The sequence below is a fragment of the Panthera tigris genome, chromosome A2 (genome assembly GCF_018350195.1).
Source record: "Panthera tigris isolate Pti1 chromosome A2, P.tigris_Pti1_mat1.1, whole genome shotgun sequence".
Taxonomy (NCBI): Eukaryota; Metazoa; Chordata; class Mammalia; order Carnivora; family Felidae; genus Panthera; species Panthera tigris.
In genome coordinates, this window is record NC_056661.1 from 3,194,901 (window position 1) to 3,210,643 (window position 15,743).

The 15,743-nt window shown below is 57.4% G+C and overlaps 1 protein-coding gene across 2 annotated transcripts; it reads left to right on the top strand.

Moving 5' to 3' along the window:
- Nucleotides 1–1,177: 1,177 nt before the first annotated feature.
- SHD (Src homology 2 domain containing transforming protein D) lies at nt 1,178–6,677 on the top strand. Of its 2 annotated transcripts, none has more exons than XM_007075151.3 (6): nt 1,178–1,878; nt 2,847–2,952; nt 3,043–3,231; nt 4,233–4,356; nt 5,233–5,352; nt 6,290–6,677. In XM_007075151.3, the coding sequence occupies exons 1-6, from the start codon at nt 1,582–1,584 to the stop codon at nt 6,474–6,476; spliced, it is 1,023 nt and encodes a 340-aa protein (XP_007075213.2). In that variant the 5' UTR covers nt 1,178–1,581; the 3' UTR covers nt 6,477–6,677. The 2 variants fall into 2 exon arrangements, with proteins under 2 accessions (XP_007075213.2, XP_042833723.1); XM_042977789.1 differs by having other exon boundaries at nt 1,178–1,851.
- The last annotated feature ends 9,066 nt before the right edge of the window (nt 6,678–15,743 follow it).

Sequence of the window (15,743 nt, forward strand, 5' to 3'; positions counted from 1 at the left end):
TGTTTGCTCTGGAATTGGCCAGCACACCTCTCTGCTCCCCTTGCCCCAGACCTCTTAGCGTCCTCACCAACCCCCCCCCCCCGCCCCGCACCCCCCCTCCCGGCCCCCGACAGCCGCAGCTGCCAACAGGCGGCCAGGCCAGGCGAGACCCCTCTCGTCTCCGTCCCCCTCCCTGCCTCCACCCCCAGAAGCCACAAAGGGACAGATGCTGAGGACACGCGCCAGGCACAGATAGCATCTCCCTTCCCACGGCCAGCTGCCCCAGCCCCCTTCCCCCAGGCTGCGATTGGTCCCCTGGGGTGGGGGGTGCAGAGAAGCGTCCTCCTGGGAAGGGGACGCCAGGCCCCCGTCCCTTCCCGTCGCCCCTCGCCTGCTTCCGCGGCATCAATATCAATTTCAGCCAGTGACCTCTGGAACAGTCTGCTGGTCAGTTGCGCCGCCAGAGGCTGGCTCAATTTCAACCCTCAACGGTGGTGGCTCTCACCCCCTCTGCCGGTCAGTTTCACCCCTTCTCGCGGCCAAATCCAGACCCCCGTCTCCCGGCCAATTTCCACCTCGCCTCCTCCCCTCCCCGCCCCGTCCCCCGCCTCTGCACCTCTCGCTCTCGTGAGCAAGGTCAGTCCCGTCTGTTCCCACCTCCCGCGCTCCACGCTCGCTCCTGCCAGCCGCGGTCCTCCGGGTCAGTGTCCAGCTGCCGCGGCCTCGGCCCCGCGACTCCCGCCCCGCACCCCCCCTCCCAGCGCGGGCAGCGGCTCCCCTCCCCTCCCAGAACAGCTGAAGGTCTCAGTCACCTCGGAGGGGGGCGCAGGGGGAGCGGAGGGGGCGGGGGAAGCCGCGGAGGGGGAGGCGGGGAAGCCTTGACGTCGCTGCCCGGGACGCGGCTGGGGGCCGGCAGGGGCTGGGGCGTCCGCCCGCGCGCCCCCTCCCCAAAGTCCCACCTCCCGGCCGCGGCGGGTAAAGTCTCTCCGAAAGCGTGAAGGGGGATTGGAGGAGGTTTTATTTCCCTTTGTGCCGGCGGCTGGGGTGGGATCGAGGCGGCCGGGCCGGGGGCCGCGGGACCCGGGCTCCCCCCGGAGCGGAGACGAGCGCAACAAAGGATGCGCCGCGCGGAGGTCACCGTCCCCGTGGCCCAACTTTGCGCGCGGCGCCCGCGCCCCGGGGGAGCCCGCCCGCTGCGCTGAGCACCCAGGCGTCCGGGCTGAGCCGGGGCTGGGGGCGCCCGCGGGCGGCGCTGGCCCCGACCCCAGACCCCAGAAGGGAATCCCGGAGCTTCCCGGAGGCGGCGGGCGGCCGAGCGGCGCACGGGAACCGCGCTTCCCGCGGAAACTCCGCGCGCTTCCGCGGATGCCCCTCGCCCTGGCCCGGCCATCCGGCGCTCGGCGTTCAGGGCCCTGCGGGGCGCCCCCTTTCCGCGCCGTCCTTGCCGAGCCGGGCTAAGGTGGACTTTTGCTCTCCTTCCTCCTCTTCCTCCTCCTCCCCCCCACCCGTCTCCTCCCCCATCCTCCCCGGGAACTATTCGGAGAAAGGGGGCATGTGGGTCCCCCTCTGACGGTGGCCAGGTTTGGCGTGACACACGCACAAATGGCCAAGTGGCTACGCGACTACCTGAGCTTTGGCGGTCGGAGGCCCCCTCCGCAGCCGCCCACCCCCGACTACACGGAGAGCGACATCCTGAGGGCCTACCGGGAACAGAAGAATCTGGACTTCGAGGACCCCTATGAGGACTCGGAGAGCCGCCTGGAGTCGGACCCCGCCGGCGCCGGGGACTCGAAGGGCCTCGGAGACGCCAAGTACGACTCTCCCAAGCACCGGCTCATCAAGGTGGAAGCTGCAGACATGGCCAGAGCCAAGGTCTTGCTGGGCAGCCCTGGGGAAGAGGTGCGTGGCTGAGTCCCAGAGGTGGGGTGGCCCCAGGAGACCGCGTGGCCGGGAGGGCCAGGCTGGGCTGCCTGGATTTGGGGAAGCTTGTTTCATGGGGAGGCCAGGGCCCCAGCCAGGCCCTCCTCAGTCCTCCACCTGCTGAATGGAGTTTGATATCTGTGCCTTCCCGGTGCACGGCGCTGGTGGTCCCACTGCCTCTCTGGCCCCGCTTTGTCCCCCTGTCCTCCTGTCCCCTGCTCACACCTCTCGTCCTCTCCCCCCCAGCTCCCCAAACAGATCCGAGGGGATCACCGCCGTACCGCCCTGCCGAGCCCTGGGACATCCTCACCACTATAAGTGCCCCTCCTCCGCTATTATTCCCATTTCACGGAAGTGGACACTGAGGCTCACAGAAGCATCTGGCCCAAGGTTGCAGGGCCCTAGCTCAGTAGAACTTGACCCAGACCTGCCTCCAATGCCCATGCTTTTTTCAGTATTTTCCCTAGAGGATGAGGGAGCCGGCCCAAACCCTCCGTGGAGACAGAGAAGGATTTGAGGAGGGTTGCCAGAGACTGTGTGAAGAGCCCAGTGGTTTAAGAGCACAGAGAGAGGAAGGAGGGGGCGGGGATTCCGGGAAGCAGACGACCCTGCTTCCTACTCGCCTGCTGTTTGACCCTTAGCAAGTCACTTACCCTCTCTGTGCCTTGCTTTCCTCATCTGACAAGCATTAACAATTATTGAAGGAGGGAGGCAGGGCTGTGTGTCAGAGTCAGAACTGCAGGGAGGCAGAGAGGAGGAGAAGCTGGCGTCTGTGCACAAATCCTGGTGGGTAGGTGGAGAGGACTCCCAACCCCGGCGAAAATGAGCCGCGTGGAGCGGAAGGGTTAGATGATTCAGAGAGGGGCGCCATCCCTCCAGAGGGGGTGTCCACCGCTGGGCTCAGTCTCCCCACTCCCCTCGGGCCACTTCCTTACTTCTCTCTCCAGTCGGAACTCGACACCGAGTACTCAGACCCCTTCGATGCCCAGCCTCATCCGCCACCTTCAGATGACGGCTACATGGAGCCCTACGATGCCCAGAGGGCCGTGAGCGGTGAGGGCGGGGGGGGAGGGTGAGAGTTTGGGGGCAGGTGGCAGGGTCCCTGGTGGGTGTGGGCACTGACCAGTGTTCTCGGCCTCCCAGAACTGCCGTGCAAGGGGGTGCAGCTGTATGACACCCCCTATGAGGAGCAGGACCGAGTGCCAGGAGATGGGCCCTCTTCTGGAAGGAGACCTCGCCAGAGCCGGCTGCCTCAGGAGGATGAGCGGCCAGCGGATGAGTATGACCAGCCCTGGGAGTGGAAGAAAGACCACATCTCCAAGGCGTTTGCAGGTGCCCCTCCGACCCAGGCCTTGCCCTTCCACGGGCCCTGAATGTCCTCACCCTTCCATTTCTTGATCTGGTCTTTTCCCCCTGCTTCAACGTACAAAATAGACCCCAGTCGCCTGCCGCCGTGATAGTTTACTCATTCTCACTGAAGTGTGAAGGACTGATAACCATACATTTCTCTTCCTAGGAGAACTTGTATCTTCCTTGGGAGCAGAAACACCGTTAGAGGGCGATGGAACCGACTCTTTATCCTCGGTGTTGCGCAGGGATAGGCTAGGCCTGGGTTTATGTCACTCGCTTGAGACTTTATCTTTCAGTCTCAGTTGCCTTACCCCTCAAACGGGGGTCATTCTGGCACCTACAGAACAGGGCGCGTGCGAAGTGAATGGTAGAAAGTGCTGTTGGGGTAGAGGGTAGCATTTCTTAGTAACTGTCATTAGGTGGGCTTGGGGTCAGGTCCTGAGTGGGGGAAGCATGGCCAAGTCTCTGACCTCAGTTTCCTCTTCTGTAAAGAGGGTAACCGTACGGTCAGCTTTAAGAAATAAAATAACGTGGGCCAGAGAGAGTTGTGCAAACCCAGCTTGGCCCCAGAAGTTGTGTGACCTGGAGGGACGCTGGGGCTCAGTGCCTCACTCTACCTGTCCATGTCTGGGTGGGGGCGGGGCTCTAGGCTCCAGGACTTGGCCAGAATCTGCAGAATGACCACCCCTCCCCTCTAGCCCCGCCCCTTGCTCTCCGATTGGTCCCTCGTGGAGCTGCCCCGCCCCTGCAAGCCAGCACACCTGAGTGACCACACCCCTTTCTTCTGAAGGCCGATTGGTTGCTCCTGCGCCAGTCCTGCCCCAGCCCTTAAGCCCGGCCCCACCTACTGGGGACTCTGATAGGTTGCCCAAGCTGGCACCGCCTCCCTACTGAGAGTGCATTGGCTTGCCCCGGTCCCGCCCCTCCCGGGTGGGGGTTGGACTTAACCGTTTCCTCTCTAACCCTCCCCCTCCCCCCTCCAGTGCAGTTTGACGGCCCGGAGTGGGAAAGGACCCCAGGCTCGGCCAAAGAGCTCCGGAAACCCGCACCCAGAAGCCCCCAGCCCGCAGAGCGCGTGGACCCGGCCCTGCCCCTGGAGAAACAGCCGTGAGTGGGAAAGCTCCAGTTGGAGGACCCTCCCCATCCCGTACCAGCTGCAGATTCCTGGGACTCATTCGTTCACTTCAGTTCTTTCCTCTGCCCATCTTCGCTGGGGACCGGAGCCTGCCCCCGTGACAGACACCTAGCTAGGCCATTCCCCCTGGCATCAGATTCTGGGTTCACGCCTCTGCCCTGCGTCTCTTGGCTGTGCAGCTTTGGGCAAGTCGCTTAACCTCTAGGTGCGCGAGCTGGGGGAGTCCGGGTCCTTTCTGTGCCTCTGCAGCCTAGCGGTTCCTCCGGGAAGTCCCTGACAGCCCGCCGAGTCCAGCCCTGAGGGCACCAGCCTGCGTGTTTGTCACGGTTGTTCCCAAACCGTGACACAGAACTGACTGGTGAAGAAGGGGGCACCGGGGGAGAAGGGTCTTTCTTTGCAAACAACCGCCGAGTCTGTTGGGCGCTCGTCTGCCTTTGAGCCCCCGGCTCGCAACCGCTAACCTCTCCCTGAGCACATTGCAGGGAAATATTCGGGAAAGGTTGCTACAGGTGGGTGGGGATACGGGATGTGGCAAGTCTCGTGAAAGCCCCACGCAAGTGGTTCAGTTTGAGGGATTAGGGAAGGGGACACAGGACACTGGGGACCTCGCCTGGGGAGGCTGTAGAGATCAAGGTCAGGTGTATCTGTTGAACTGGGGGGAGCGGCTCCCCGTGGACCTGGGCTCAGCTGCCTGGAAACCAGGCTCCCCCTGAGAAACCCCGGGGGTAATTTTTGTCACTTGTTTGCCTGGAGGTCACAAGTCCCTGAATCGGCTGTGCCTGCACCAGGCCCCAGGGTGCGTTTGAACGGGGATGACCCTTGAGGAGACATCTGTCCCCACCCCCTAGGTGGTTCCACGGCCCACTGAGCCGGGCCGATGCCGAGAGCCTCCTGTCGCTCTGCAAGGAAGGCAGCTACCTCGTGCGGCTCAGCGAGACCAGTCCCCAAGACTGCTCCCTGTCCCTCAGGTGAGACCCCAGCCCCCCTGGAGGGACCGAGGGTCGCAGAACTGCCCGCCTCTGGCTTTCGGGTTAATTCGGTGGCAGCCAAGCCTGGCGCCAGCAGTCAGTGGGCGGGGCTTTCGGGGCTGTGGGGGGTGGGGGAGGGCCGGATTCAGGAAAGTGGAGGGGATTTATGGGACCAGTGGGGCGGGCCTTGTAGGGCCGGAGGGCGTGGTCTCCAGTAGATGTAGGATGCGGGTGAGATGTTTCCTTTATTTTTTTTAAGTTTATTTATTTTGAGAGAGAGAGAGAGAGAGAGAGAGAGAGCAGGCGGGGGAGGGGCAGAGAGAGAAAAATGAGAGAATCCCAAGCAGGCTCCAACGAGGGGCTCGAGCTCACGAGCTGTGAGATCACGACCTGAGCCGAAATCGACTCGCAGCTCAACCGCCTGGGCCACCCGGGCGCCCCCAGACCTTTCCTTCCAGCTCCTCCAGTCCAAAAGTTGAATTGTATCCGTTTGTGTTCATCGGGGCCAGACTCTCCCAGTGGCCCTTATGGGCATTTCAGTTGGAGATCCCGACTCTACGTGCGTCTCTAAGATTCTAAGTGTGTCGGATTATAACAAGCCCCCAAACTCTGCTGGGCATCCGAGCGTGAGATCCCTAAAAGAACAAGGTTGAAGAGAGCTTGGAGAATAGGTTTCAATCCTGCCCCTGCCACGAGCGCTTCCTTCATGCTAAGGATACAATGATTCTGAGGTTCAAGATCATTCCATTGGGCAGACAGTTTAGAAAGGAGAGGGACCCCCGACTGAAGGTTAACCGGTGGGGAGCCCCGGAAGGGTAGGGCACGGGCTCAGAAGGTTTGGAGAAAAAGCGCAGCCTGTGTTCCAGCCTGCCTTTAGGCTCGCAGATCCTGAGCAGGTCTGGGGTGATCAAGGCGCTCTGCGATGCCTGTCCCCCAGGGGCAGCCAGGGCTTCCTGCACCTGAAGTTCGCCCGGACCCGAGAGAACCAGTTCGTGCTGGGTCAGCACAGCGGCCCCTTCGCCAGCGTCCCGGAGCTGGTCCTGCATTACAGCTCCCGGCCGCTGCCCGTGCAGGGCGCTGAGCACCTGGCCCTGCTGTACCCGGTGGTCGTGCAGACGCCCTGAGCCCAGGAGCTTCAGCCCCTGCCCTGCACCGCGAGGGCCCAGAGTCGCTGCTGGAGGGAAGCCGGAGGGAGACTCTCGCTGCCCCTCCAAGCCCTGGGCCTTCATCGGGGCCGCTTCTTGGCCCTCTCCCGGGTTCTAGGGTACAGAACTGCGTCTCCCAGCCTTCCTCTGGCCTGGAAAATAAATAAGTTATTGTGCGTTTCAAGTGTCCTTTCTGGGAGGCGGGGATCCCAGCCCCAGGGAAAGAAGGGAGACGGGTCTCCCCCACCCCGGCTGGGGGATGGACCACAACTAAGAGGGCTTGAGGGAAACAGGGAGAGTGAGTATGAAGTCAGATGAAAACCCGGAGAGAGCCGATCCCGGGCAGATACAAAGATGGAGAAACCGAGGGAGGGGGGGGAGGCTCTCAGGCCAGCCCTGCCCCCACCCGGCCCCTCCTTTCCGCCGGGGCGGGCAGCCGTGGCCCGGATGCTGCTGCGAATGGACATCTGTCCCCATGGAAACAGCAGAAATGGGGGAGGGGAGCCGGTCCCAGCTGGTGTCACTTCAAGGTGACAGTGGAGCCAGAGCCCCCCGGGGGCTGATAAATTCCAGGGACCCCCATGTCCCGCCTCGCCATCCATCTCCAAGCCTACCCAGGGAGGGCGGTGCCTCCGGCTCAAGGCGCCCGGTAGAGGTTGGGGGCATCACTTCTCTGCTAATTGGACGTGACCCTCCAAGGATAAGAGGAGGGAGCTGGCCTGTCATCACAGAGCCCCCTCACCACAGCGGACCCCTCCAGGCGTCCTGGGGCTCAGGGGCCCCCAGACGACCGCTCCGATATCTTTAACGCTCCCCAAGTCACCACAAAATCTGCCTTTCCTTTCTTTATGAGCCTTTGAGTGCCCAGAGGGCGAGGGAGGAATCCAGCCTCCTTGTGAGGACACGGGTCTTGGGCTGTGCGGCTGGGCTCCCCGACCCCTTCTGGAAATCAGTCACATTTTCACGTGGCCACTGGCGGGGGGGGGGGGGAGGGGGGGGAGTGGGTGTCTTTTCTGGGTTCCGATCCCTCTTCAAGGAGCCCTCTTGGCTTCTGCTGCCCAGAGGGGCGTGGGTCAGGGGAGACACCGACTGTAGAGATGGGGGGACCCGGGCTGGGGCTGGGGCAAGGCTTCTGGGCCAAACGTGGCTGGGGGTCTGGGGTCTGCGGGAAAGAGATCGAATAGACCCGTCTGGACCTCCGTGGGGATGTCCAGCACCTTCCCCTCCACTGGCCACGCCTCAGTCTTCTCTGGGCGCCCCCGGGGCTGGTAGAGGACGTTACCCTAGAGAGGATCCCCTGCACGGGTGTGGGGGGGAGGGAGGGATGCCACAGACTAACAGGGGAAAAATCCCAGGAGACCGCCTGGCTTTCTCCAGCCTTCCTCCGCTTCTGCAGAACACGAGTGTTGGGGCCAGACTTCTCCCTTTATTCTCCGTCTCTCCCCCCAACCCCGCAGCCCCACCCGCGCTCCTTCCAGAAGGGGCAGGTGGGGCGCCCGCCGCGGCCTCGCCAAGTAGCTGCAGTTCCCGCCTCCGCCACGCGGGGGCAGGGCCGCCGGCGGAAACCGCCCGCCGTCCTCCCGGCTACCTGCGCGGTTACCTGAATCCCCGCGCCCGCGGCCACGGCCACGGCCACGGCCACGGCCACGGCCACGGCCCCTGCCACCGGCGGCGCGACCAGGAGTCCTGAAGAGGGGGGTGGGCGGGGCGGGGCACAGGGGGCGGAGCTGGAGGCGGGACTCGCGGCGGGGGCTCACCTGGGTGGCTGGAGGTGTGGTTCGCGTTGGGCAGCAGGCGGTCTGCAGAGGAGGAACCTGCGTGTCGCGGGGGTGGGGGTGGGGGTGGCGGTGCTCACCTTCGGGTCCAGCCTCCACCCTTCAGGGTCACAGCCTCCCTACCCCACGTGGGACCTCACGATTCCTCCCCTCCTGGGTTTTGAGCTCAATCCTGGTGTCTAGCCTATTTTGCATACAAGGGAACTGGGTCTCAGCCCCGCTTTGAGCAAAAGTGTTGCTCACCTCAGCTCCCCTTTCTCTCTCTGTTTCGGGGGGGGGGGGGCGAAAGAAAAAGAAAGGAAAGAAACGAAAGAAAAAGCTTACACTGGCCTGAACTTGTGAGTCTGGCCGAATGTAATCCACATAACAGATCGAAATAATCGCTGACGTTTCCTGAGGACTTATGTTCCAGACCCGGTAATAAACTCTGTAGATATGATTACTTCAAACTCACCTAACCTAACCCATCGCTGAGGAATCAGGCACAGAGGGGTCAAGTTACCTGCCCAAGGTCACACAGCAAGTGACCGGCCCAGTGGGGCTTTGTTTCCAGGGCTGTGTAATTGATGTGAACTCCAGCCAAAGTTGCTGCGACGAACATGAGGCCCAGTGCCCCCGACCTCTTCATTTTGCGTGTTCTCACACTGGAGTTGGTCCCTCCGGGCGGCCGAGAAGCTGTTCCAGAAGCTGTTCCGGGGTGGGGAAGCCAGCTGTAGGGAGCTGGACGCAGGCATCACGTTACTAGAAGGTGGGGACAGGCAGGACAGCCTTAACGGACCGCCCTCCTGCCAACGGGAGCGGAATGGGCATTGGGCCAGGAACTGAGCAGGCCGGGAGAGCAGGAGCCCTGGGTCAGCTTGAGTGTCCCTGCCCCGTGCAGGGCTTGGCCCAGAGCGAGGAGACCTGCAGAGTGGGGAGAACCTACGCGCTGGGCTCTCCAGAAAGCTGGCTGCACGTGCCTGGACACGTGTTAGCCTTCTCTGGGCCTCAGTTTTCTCATCTGTGACCGGAGGCAGCTGGCTTGACCGATCTGCGAGGTCCCTTCCAGCCTTGAGAGCCCATGGTTTTCCACCTGGATTCTAGAATTCCCTGCTCTTACACACTCTGAGACTGGAAAATCCTAAAAGCCTATGCAAAGTATCTAAGCTACTGCCGTGCTAAGATTCCAGAATCGTCTATTCCTTTATGTCAGTGTTTCCCAACCCGTTTTCATGATCAGCCTCCTGAAGAGCTTTTATTTTTGATTTTTAAGGTTTATTTATTTATCCTGATAAATTTTTTTAACATTTATTTATTTTTGAGAGACAGAGCATGAGCGGGGGAAGGGCAGAGGGAGAGGGAGTCACAGAATCAGAAGCAGACTCCAGGCTCCGAGCTGTCAGCACAGAGCCCCATGTGGGGCTCGAACCCATGAACTGTGAGATCATGACCTGAGCCGAAGTCGGACGCTCAACCGACTGAGCCACCCAGGCGCCCGTCTTGTATTTTTATTCATTTTTTTATTAAGTAATGTCTATGCCCGATGTGGGGCTTGAACTTGTGAGTTCAAGGATCCAGGATCAAGTTCAAGTTCATCAAGAGTTGCATGCTCCGTGGGGCGCTCGTGCTGTCTCTCTCTCTCTCAAAAATAAATAAATACACTTTAAAAATTAAAAAAAAAAAAAAAAAAAAAGAGTCGCATGCACCACAGACTGAGCCGGCCAGGCGCCCCATCTGTATGTTGGATATACTTTAATAACACATTTTTAGAAAGATTCTGGGATTGTTTTTAATCTGAATTCCAGAACTATAAATATTCAAGAGTCTTTATGATTGCGATATTCTGGAAGAGGGCTCAGCAAACTGCAGACTATGGACCAAATTAGGCCCCCTGCCTGTTTTTTGTTTTTTTTTTAAATAAAGTTTTATTGGAACCTAGGCCCGCACATTCACGCGTGTCCAGTCTAGGGCTGCTTTCCGGCTACCACAGCAGCCGGGAGTGGTGGCAACAGAGAATGTCAGCTCCATAAGGCAGAAAATAATTGCTCTTGACAGAGTTTTCTGAGTCCTGGTCTAGAATGATCCATTCCAGCATATCTTTGGTTCTGTGATTCTAGAATTTGATGTTCTTGAGTTTGCAAGGTCTCTGTAAGAATCCGATCTGAAGGATTTCGAATTTAGATTTCTAGGAGTTTGAGATTCTAGGGTCTTAAGATTCTGTAAGTCCCAAGGGCCCACATCTTCCCTCCACTTGCCTCCTACCTTTGTCGGCCACACGCTTCGTGCCATTGCCCTGAGCCATCTCCAACTCAGGAATCTCCACGGTCACCCAGCCCGTGTGGTCCCTGCTGTCGTTGAGGGTCCCGAGGTCCCCGCAGGTTGAGGTTGCCACGCGACTCCCAGGAAAGCTGCCACCGGGGCCCGCAGACCCCAGGCTGAACCTGCCTTTGGTGACATGTGAGTCACACAAGAAGACACCGTCCTTCTTCCCCCCCCCCCCCCCCCCCGACACGGAGCTGCTGCCCCCAGGCTTGGGACTGCACCACCTGGCGGGCCAAGGTCACCTGGCTGTCCTCCCTCACCTGCGGCAGTTTGGGACCCTGCTGCACACTGAGGCCTGCAGTTCCTTGCAGGACTAGGGGACACAAGACGTGAGTAAGGCCTTTCTGTGTGTGTGTGTGTGTGTGTGTGTTTATGGGACTTACTCTCTTAGCCCACACAGGTGACACTACATGATCTTTGCAGGGTCACTTCTCACTGAGGCACACCAATCCTGCCCCGTGTGTGCCGGGTCCTGTTCTGGACACCACAGACACAGGCACAGAGGTGACGGAGACAGACAACCATTCCTGCCATGGTGGAGCTGACAGAGAGAGAGACCCAGGAAGTCGTGCAGTGCGAATCACAATGGAGGATAAGGATGAGATGAGGGAGAATCTGGTTGTGGAGGGTGGTCTCGGAAGAGGTGATGTTTGGAATGGTAAGAAGTAGCCAGTCATGTGGGAAGAAAGGAAAATAGGGAGGAAGAGCGCTCCAGGCAGAGGGCGCAGTCCATGCAAAGGTCCTGGGGCACGATCACTCCTGGGAGGTTAAAGGAAGAGTGAAGAGGCCCTTGGGGCCGGAACAGAGTGGGCGCGGGGGAGACGGGGTGGAAGCGGAATCAGAGAGGGGATGGCCTATACAAGGCTTTGGAGGCCGCAAGGTGGGGTCTGGCTGAGGTGGGCAGGTGGGCATGTGGAAAGCAGAGAAATTTGCTTTTTAATCTTTTGTTAACAGTTTATTTTGAGAGAGAGAGAGAGAGAGAGAGAGAGAGAGAGCACAAGTAGGGGAGGGGCAGAGAGAAGGAGAGACAGAATCCCCAGCAGATCTGCGCCATCAGGACGGAGCCCAATGCGGGACTTGAACCCGCATGAGATCATGACCTGAGCCAAGATCAAAGGTCGGACACTTAATAGACTGCCACCCGGGCGCCCCAGTTTGCTTTTTAATCTGAGTGTGATGGGAAAGCAGGGGAGCGGGGAGGAAACGGGGTTCAATTTAAGTGTTAAAAAGGTGGCCCTGACTGCCCTGGTTAAGGACAGAGTGTGGGCTGGGAGGATCAGGGCTGGCTGTGGGACGAGGGTCCAGGAGAGTGGCATCAGGACCTGGACCCTGGGGAAAAGCAGACAGAATCTAAATAGATTTTGAAGGTTGCCCCCGGAAGGGCCGAAGAAGGACAGAATCAAGAGAGGGCGAGGTGGCCGATGGCCAAGGCTTTACCCTCAGGGACCGTGTGAATCAGGTGGCTTTCGGCCAATATGGAGGACACTGGCGGAGAAGCAGGGCTGGAGGAGAAGAGAAGAGTTTGCTTGGGGCCAGGAGAAGTCTGAGGTGCCCGTCAGACCCCCCTGGAATGTGTGCGTTTGCATCAAGTGCCTGGCCTTTGAGATGCCATGACAGCTGATGCTGGAGAGATGAAATCTGGGGAAAGGTGTTTCAGGTGGAAGGAACAGAAGGTGCAAAGGCCTAGAGGTGGGATCAACCTGGGCATGTTGGGAAGGGAAAGAAAGGAAGAAAGGAAAAAAGGAAGAAAGAAGGAAAGGAAGGAGAAGGAAGGAAAGAGGAAAGAAAGAAAGAAAGAAAGAAAGAAAGAAAGAAAAGGAAGGAAGGAGGGAAGGAAGGAAGGAACAAAGAAAGAAAGAAAGAGAAAGAAAGAAAGAAAGAAAGAAAGAAAGAAAGAAAGAAAAGAAGGAAGAAAAGAAAGAAAGAAAAAAGAAAAGGAAGGAAGAAAAGAAGGAAACAAGGAAGGAAGGAGGGAAGGAAGGAAGAAAGAAAAGGAGGGAAGTGAGGAAGGAAGGAACAAAGAAAGAAAGAAAGAGAAAGAAAGAAAAGAAAGAAGAAAAGAAAAAAGAAAAGGAAGGAAGAAAGGAAGGAAACAAGGAAGGAAGAAGGAAGGAAGGAAGGAACAAAGAAAGAAAGAAAAGAAGAAGAGAAAGAAAGAGAAAGAAAGTAAGAAAGAAAGAGAAGGAAGGAAGAAAGAAAGAAAGAAAGGAAGAGGAAGAAAGAAAGAGAAGGAAGGAAGGAAGAAAGAAAGAAAGAAAGAGAAAGAAAGAAAAGAAAGAGAAGGAAGGAAAGAAGGGAGGAAGGAAGAAAAGAAAGAAAGAAAAACAAAAGGGAAAGAAAGAAAAAGAAAGAAAGAAGGAAGAAAGAAAGAAAAAAAAAAGAAAGAAAGAGAAGGAAGAAAGAAAGAGAAAAGAAGAAAGAAAAGAAAGAGAAGGAAGGAAAGAAGGGAGGAAGGAAGGAAGAAAAGAAAGAGAAAGAAAGAAAAAAAGAAAGAAAGAGAAGGAAGGAAGGACAGAAGGAAGAAAGAAAAAAAGAGAAAGAAAGAAAAAGAGAAGGAAGGAGGGAGGGAAGGAAGGAAAGAAGGAAGGGAGGAACAAAGGAAAAAAGAAAGAGAAAGAAAGAAAAAAAAGAAAGAAAGAGAAGGAAGGAAGGGAGGAAGGAAATAAAGAAAGAGAAGGAAGAAAGAAAGAAAGAAAGAAAGAAAGAAAGAAAGGGAAGGAAGGAAAGAAGGGAGGAAGGAAGGAAGGAAGGAAGGAAGAAAAGAATGAAAAAGAAAGAAAGAAAGAAAGAAAGAAAGAAAGAAGAAAGAAAGAAAGAGAAAGGAAGGAAGGGAGGAAGAAAGAAAAAAGAAAAAGAAAGAGAAAGAGAAAGAAGGAAGGAGGGAAGGAAGGAAAGAAGGAAGGGAGAAACAAAGGAATAAAGAAAGAGAGAAAGAGAAAAAAAGAAAGAAAAGAAAGAGAACAAAGGAAGGAAGGGAGGAAGAAAAGAAGAAAGAAAAAGAAAGAAGGAAAGAGAAAGGAAAGAAAGAAAGAGAGGAAGGGAGGGAGGAAGAAAGAAAAAAGAAAGAAAGAGAAAAGGAAGGGAGGAGGGAAGGAAGAAAGAAGGAAGGGAGAAACAAAGGAACAAAGAAAGAAAGAAAGAGAAAAAAAGAAAGAAAAGAAAGAGAACGAAGGAAGGGAGGAAGGAAGAAGAGAAAGAAAGCGAAAGAGAAAGAAAGAAAGAGAGAAGGAAAGAAAGAAGGAAAAGAAGAAAGAGAAGAAGGAAAGAGAAGGAAGGAAAGAAGGGAGGGAGGAAGGAAGAAAGAAAGAAAAAGAAGGCAAGAAGGAAAGAAGGAAAAAGAAAGAAAGAAAGAAAGAAAGAAAGAAAGAGAAAAAAAGAAAGGAAAGAAAGAAAGAAAAGCCAGCAGGCCAGCCAAGGGCAAGAAAGAGAACGCGCAGGAGCGCGTTGCTGAGAGACTGGTGTGCAGGGCGTGGTGTGAATGTTCTCCTAGGGCCCCACTCTGAGGATCCCTGCTAGAACCTTCAACCCTTGTTTTGTGATGTTTTTTGGTTCGTTTTTTTTGTTTAAGTTTATATATGTATTTTGAGAGGGGGGCGGAGGGGCAGAGAGAGACAATCCCAGGCAGGCTCCGCATTGTCAGCGCATGAGTGGGGCTTGATCCCACGAACAGTGAGATCACGACCTGAGCCTAAATCGAGAGCCGGGTGCTTAATCAACAGCCCCCGGTCGCCCCGAACCTGCAACCCTTGGAAGGTTCTGCGTATCAGAGAGAAACAGGCCGTGTCTAGCAGAGCAGAGGGAGAGGTTTCCGGGGGTTCTGGGCCAGAGGGCAGGCCGCCGGGGTGATGGACAACAGGAAGGAGGGCAGGGGGGAGGGAGACCCCCGTCCTCACCCCAGAACTGCACCAGGAAGACCAGCGCTGTGCCCAGGGGCTCCATTCCTGGCCCATCGGGCACCCCCCCTTCTCCTGGCTGGTGCGCACCCCCCATTCAATTCGACAGACCTCTGGCCACAATCTCCGCCCCTGCCACAGGGGCAGATGTGACGCCCAGGCCAGGCGGTAGACGTCAGTCAGGTGACCCATGCTTCTTAGGGCTCCACTTCCTCCCGTCTGTTGCCTCAGTTTCCCCCAAGATTCGTTTGGTTATTTATTTATTTATAATCTGAAAGGCAGCACGTGTACGTGAATGGGATAATGCGTCCCAGTGAATGGAAATCTTTCTGGCAGATTCTATATAAGCACACCTGAGCCGGGGCGGGGGGACACGTTGGAAGGTTAGGTGAGGTGGGGGGGGGGGGCAGGGAGCAGGCAGGAGAGGCCTGAGCCTGGATTGAAGATCAGAATCCCAGCTTCAATTATTTTGCCCCCAAAATGTCGTCCTTTGAGGTTCAGAGCAATGGATTTGTGCTGAGGGTACCAGGTCCCCCAACGGGTACAGGGCGGGGGTGGGGGGGGTTCCCCTGTCCCCATAGCTGGCGGAGAAGTTTGGGGGCCCAATTGAGGGGGTTCATAAGCTCTGAAATTTCTCCCAGCCCTACATCTGTCACTCGCCAGGGTGGGAGGAGGGGACAGGCCCTAGGCCTCAGTGTCTGGCTCCCGACCACAGTGTGACCTCTTTTTCAACCCGGAAAGAAGAGGGCCTGCGTGCGCCCCAGAAGCGTTCCTGTCAACCACAGATGGCCCCCGGCGGCGGCGGCGGCACTCTGACCACACTGTCGTAGCACATACAGTGTCCCAGCCTCCCCGGCGCAGGCTGCCAGCCTCCCTTGGACTTTCTCAAACTCTACCCTTCCCCCCACCCTCTGCTGAGAGGCAATGCTGGAGATCCTGGGGAGATCTGGCCCCGGGCTGGCCGGGAAGACCAAGGTTGACACAGACATTCTTGGCCTTGTGGATTCCGGTCAGGCAGAGAGGCTGCTGGAAGCGGAGATGTGAGATGCCGGGGCTTTGCGGGATGTATAGGAGTTCGGCTATTTTTCTCGGAGAGAGAAAGAAGGCATTGGCAGGAGACCATCCTCTTGGACCTTGGCGTGAGCAGTGAGGGGCCAGATCTCGCGGGAGGGGTGGGCATGGCCTTCCAGTTTGAGGAGCAGCCACGAAATTGCGTGGGTGCCCGAGTGCGGAGACTGAGGCACTACGGGGACGAAGGATGGGCTCGAGGTCACCAC

Bases quoted from the DNA above. Each gene is read 5' to 3' on its own strand.
- SHD (XM_007075151.3), top strand. From the start codon at position 1,582: ATGGCCAAGTGGCTACGCGACTACCTGAGCTTTGGCGGTCGGAGGCCC. The intron at 2,953-3,042 runs GTGAGGGCGGGG...TCGGCCTCCCAG, and splicing joins TGCCCAGAGGGCCGTGAGCG to AACTGCCGTGCAAGGGGGTG. The intron at 3,232-4,232 runs GTGCCCCTCCGA...TCCCCCCTCCAG, and splicing joins CATCTCCAAGGCGTTTGCAG to TGCAGTTTGACGGCCCGGAG.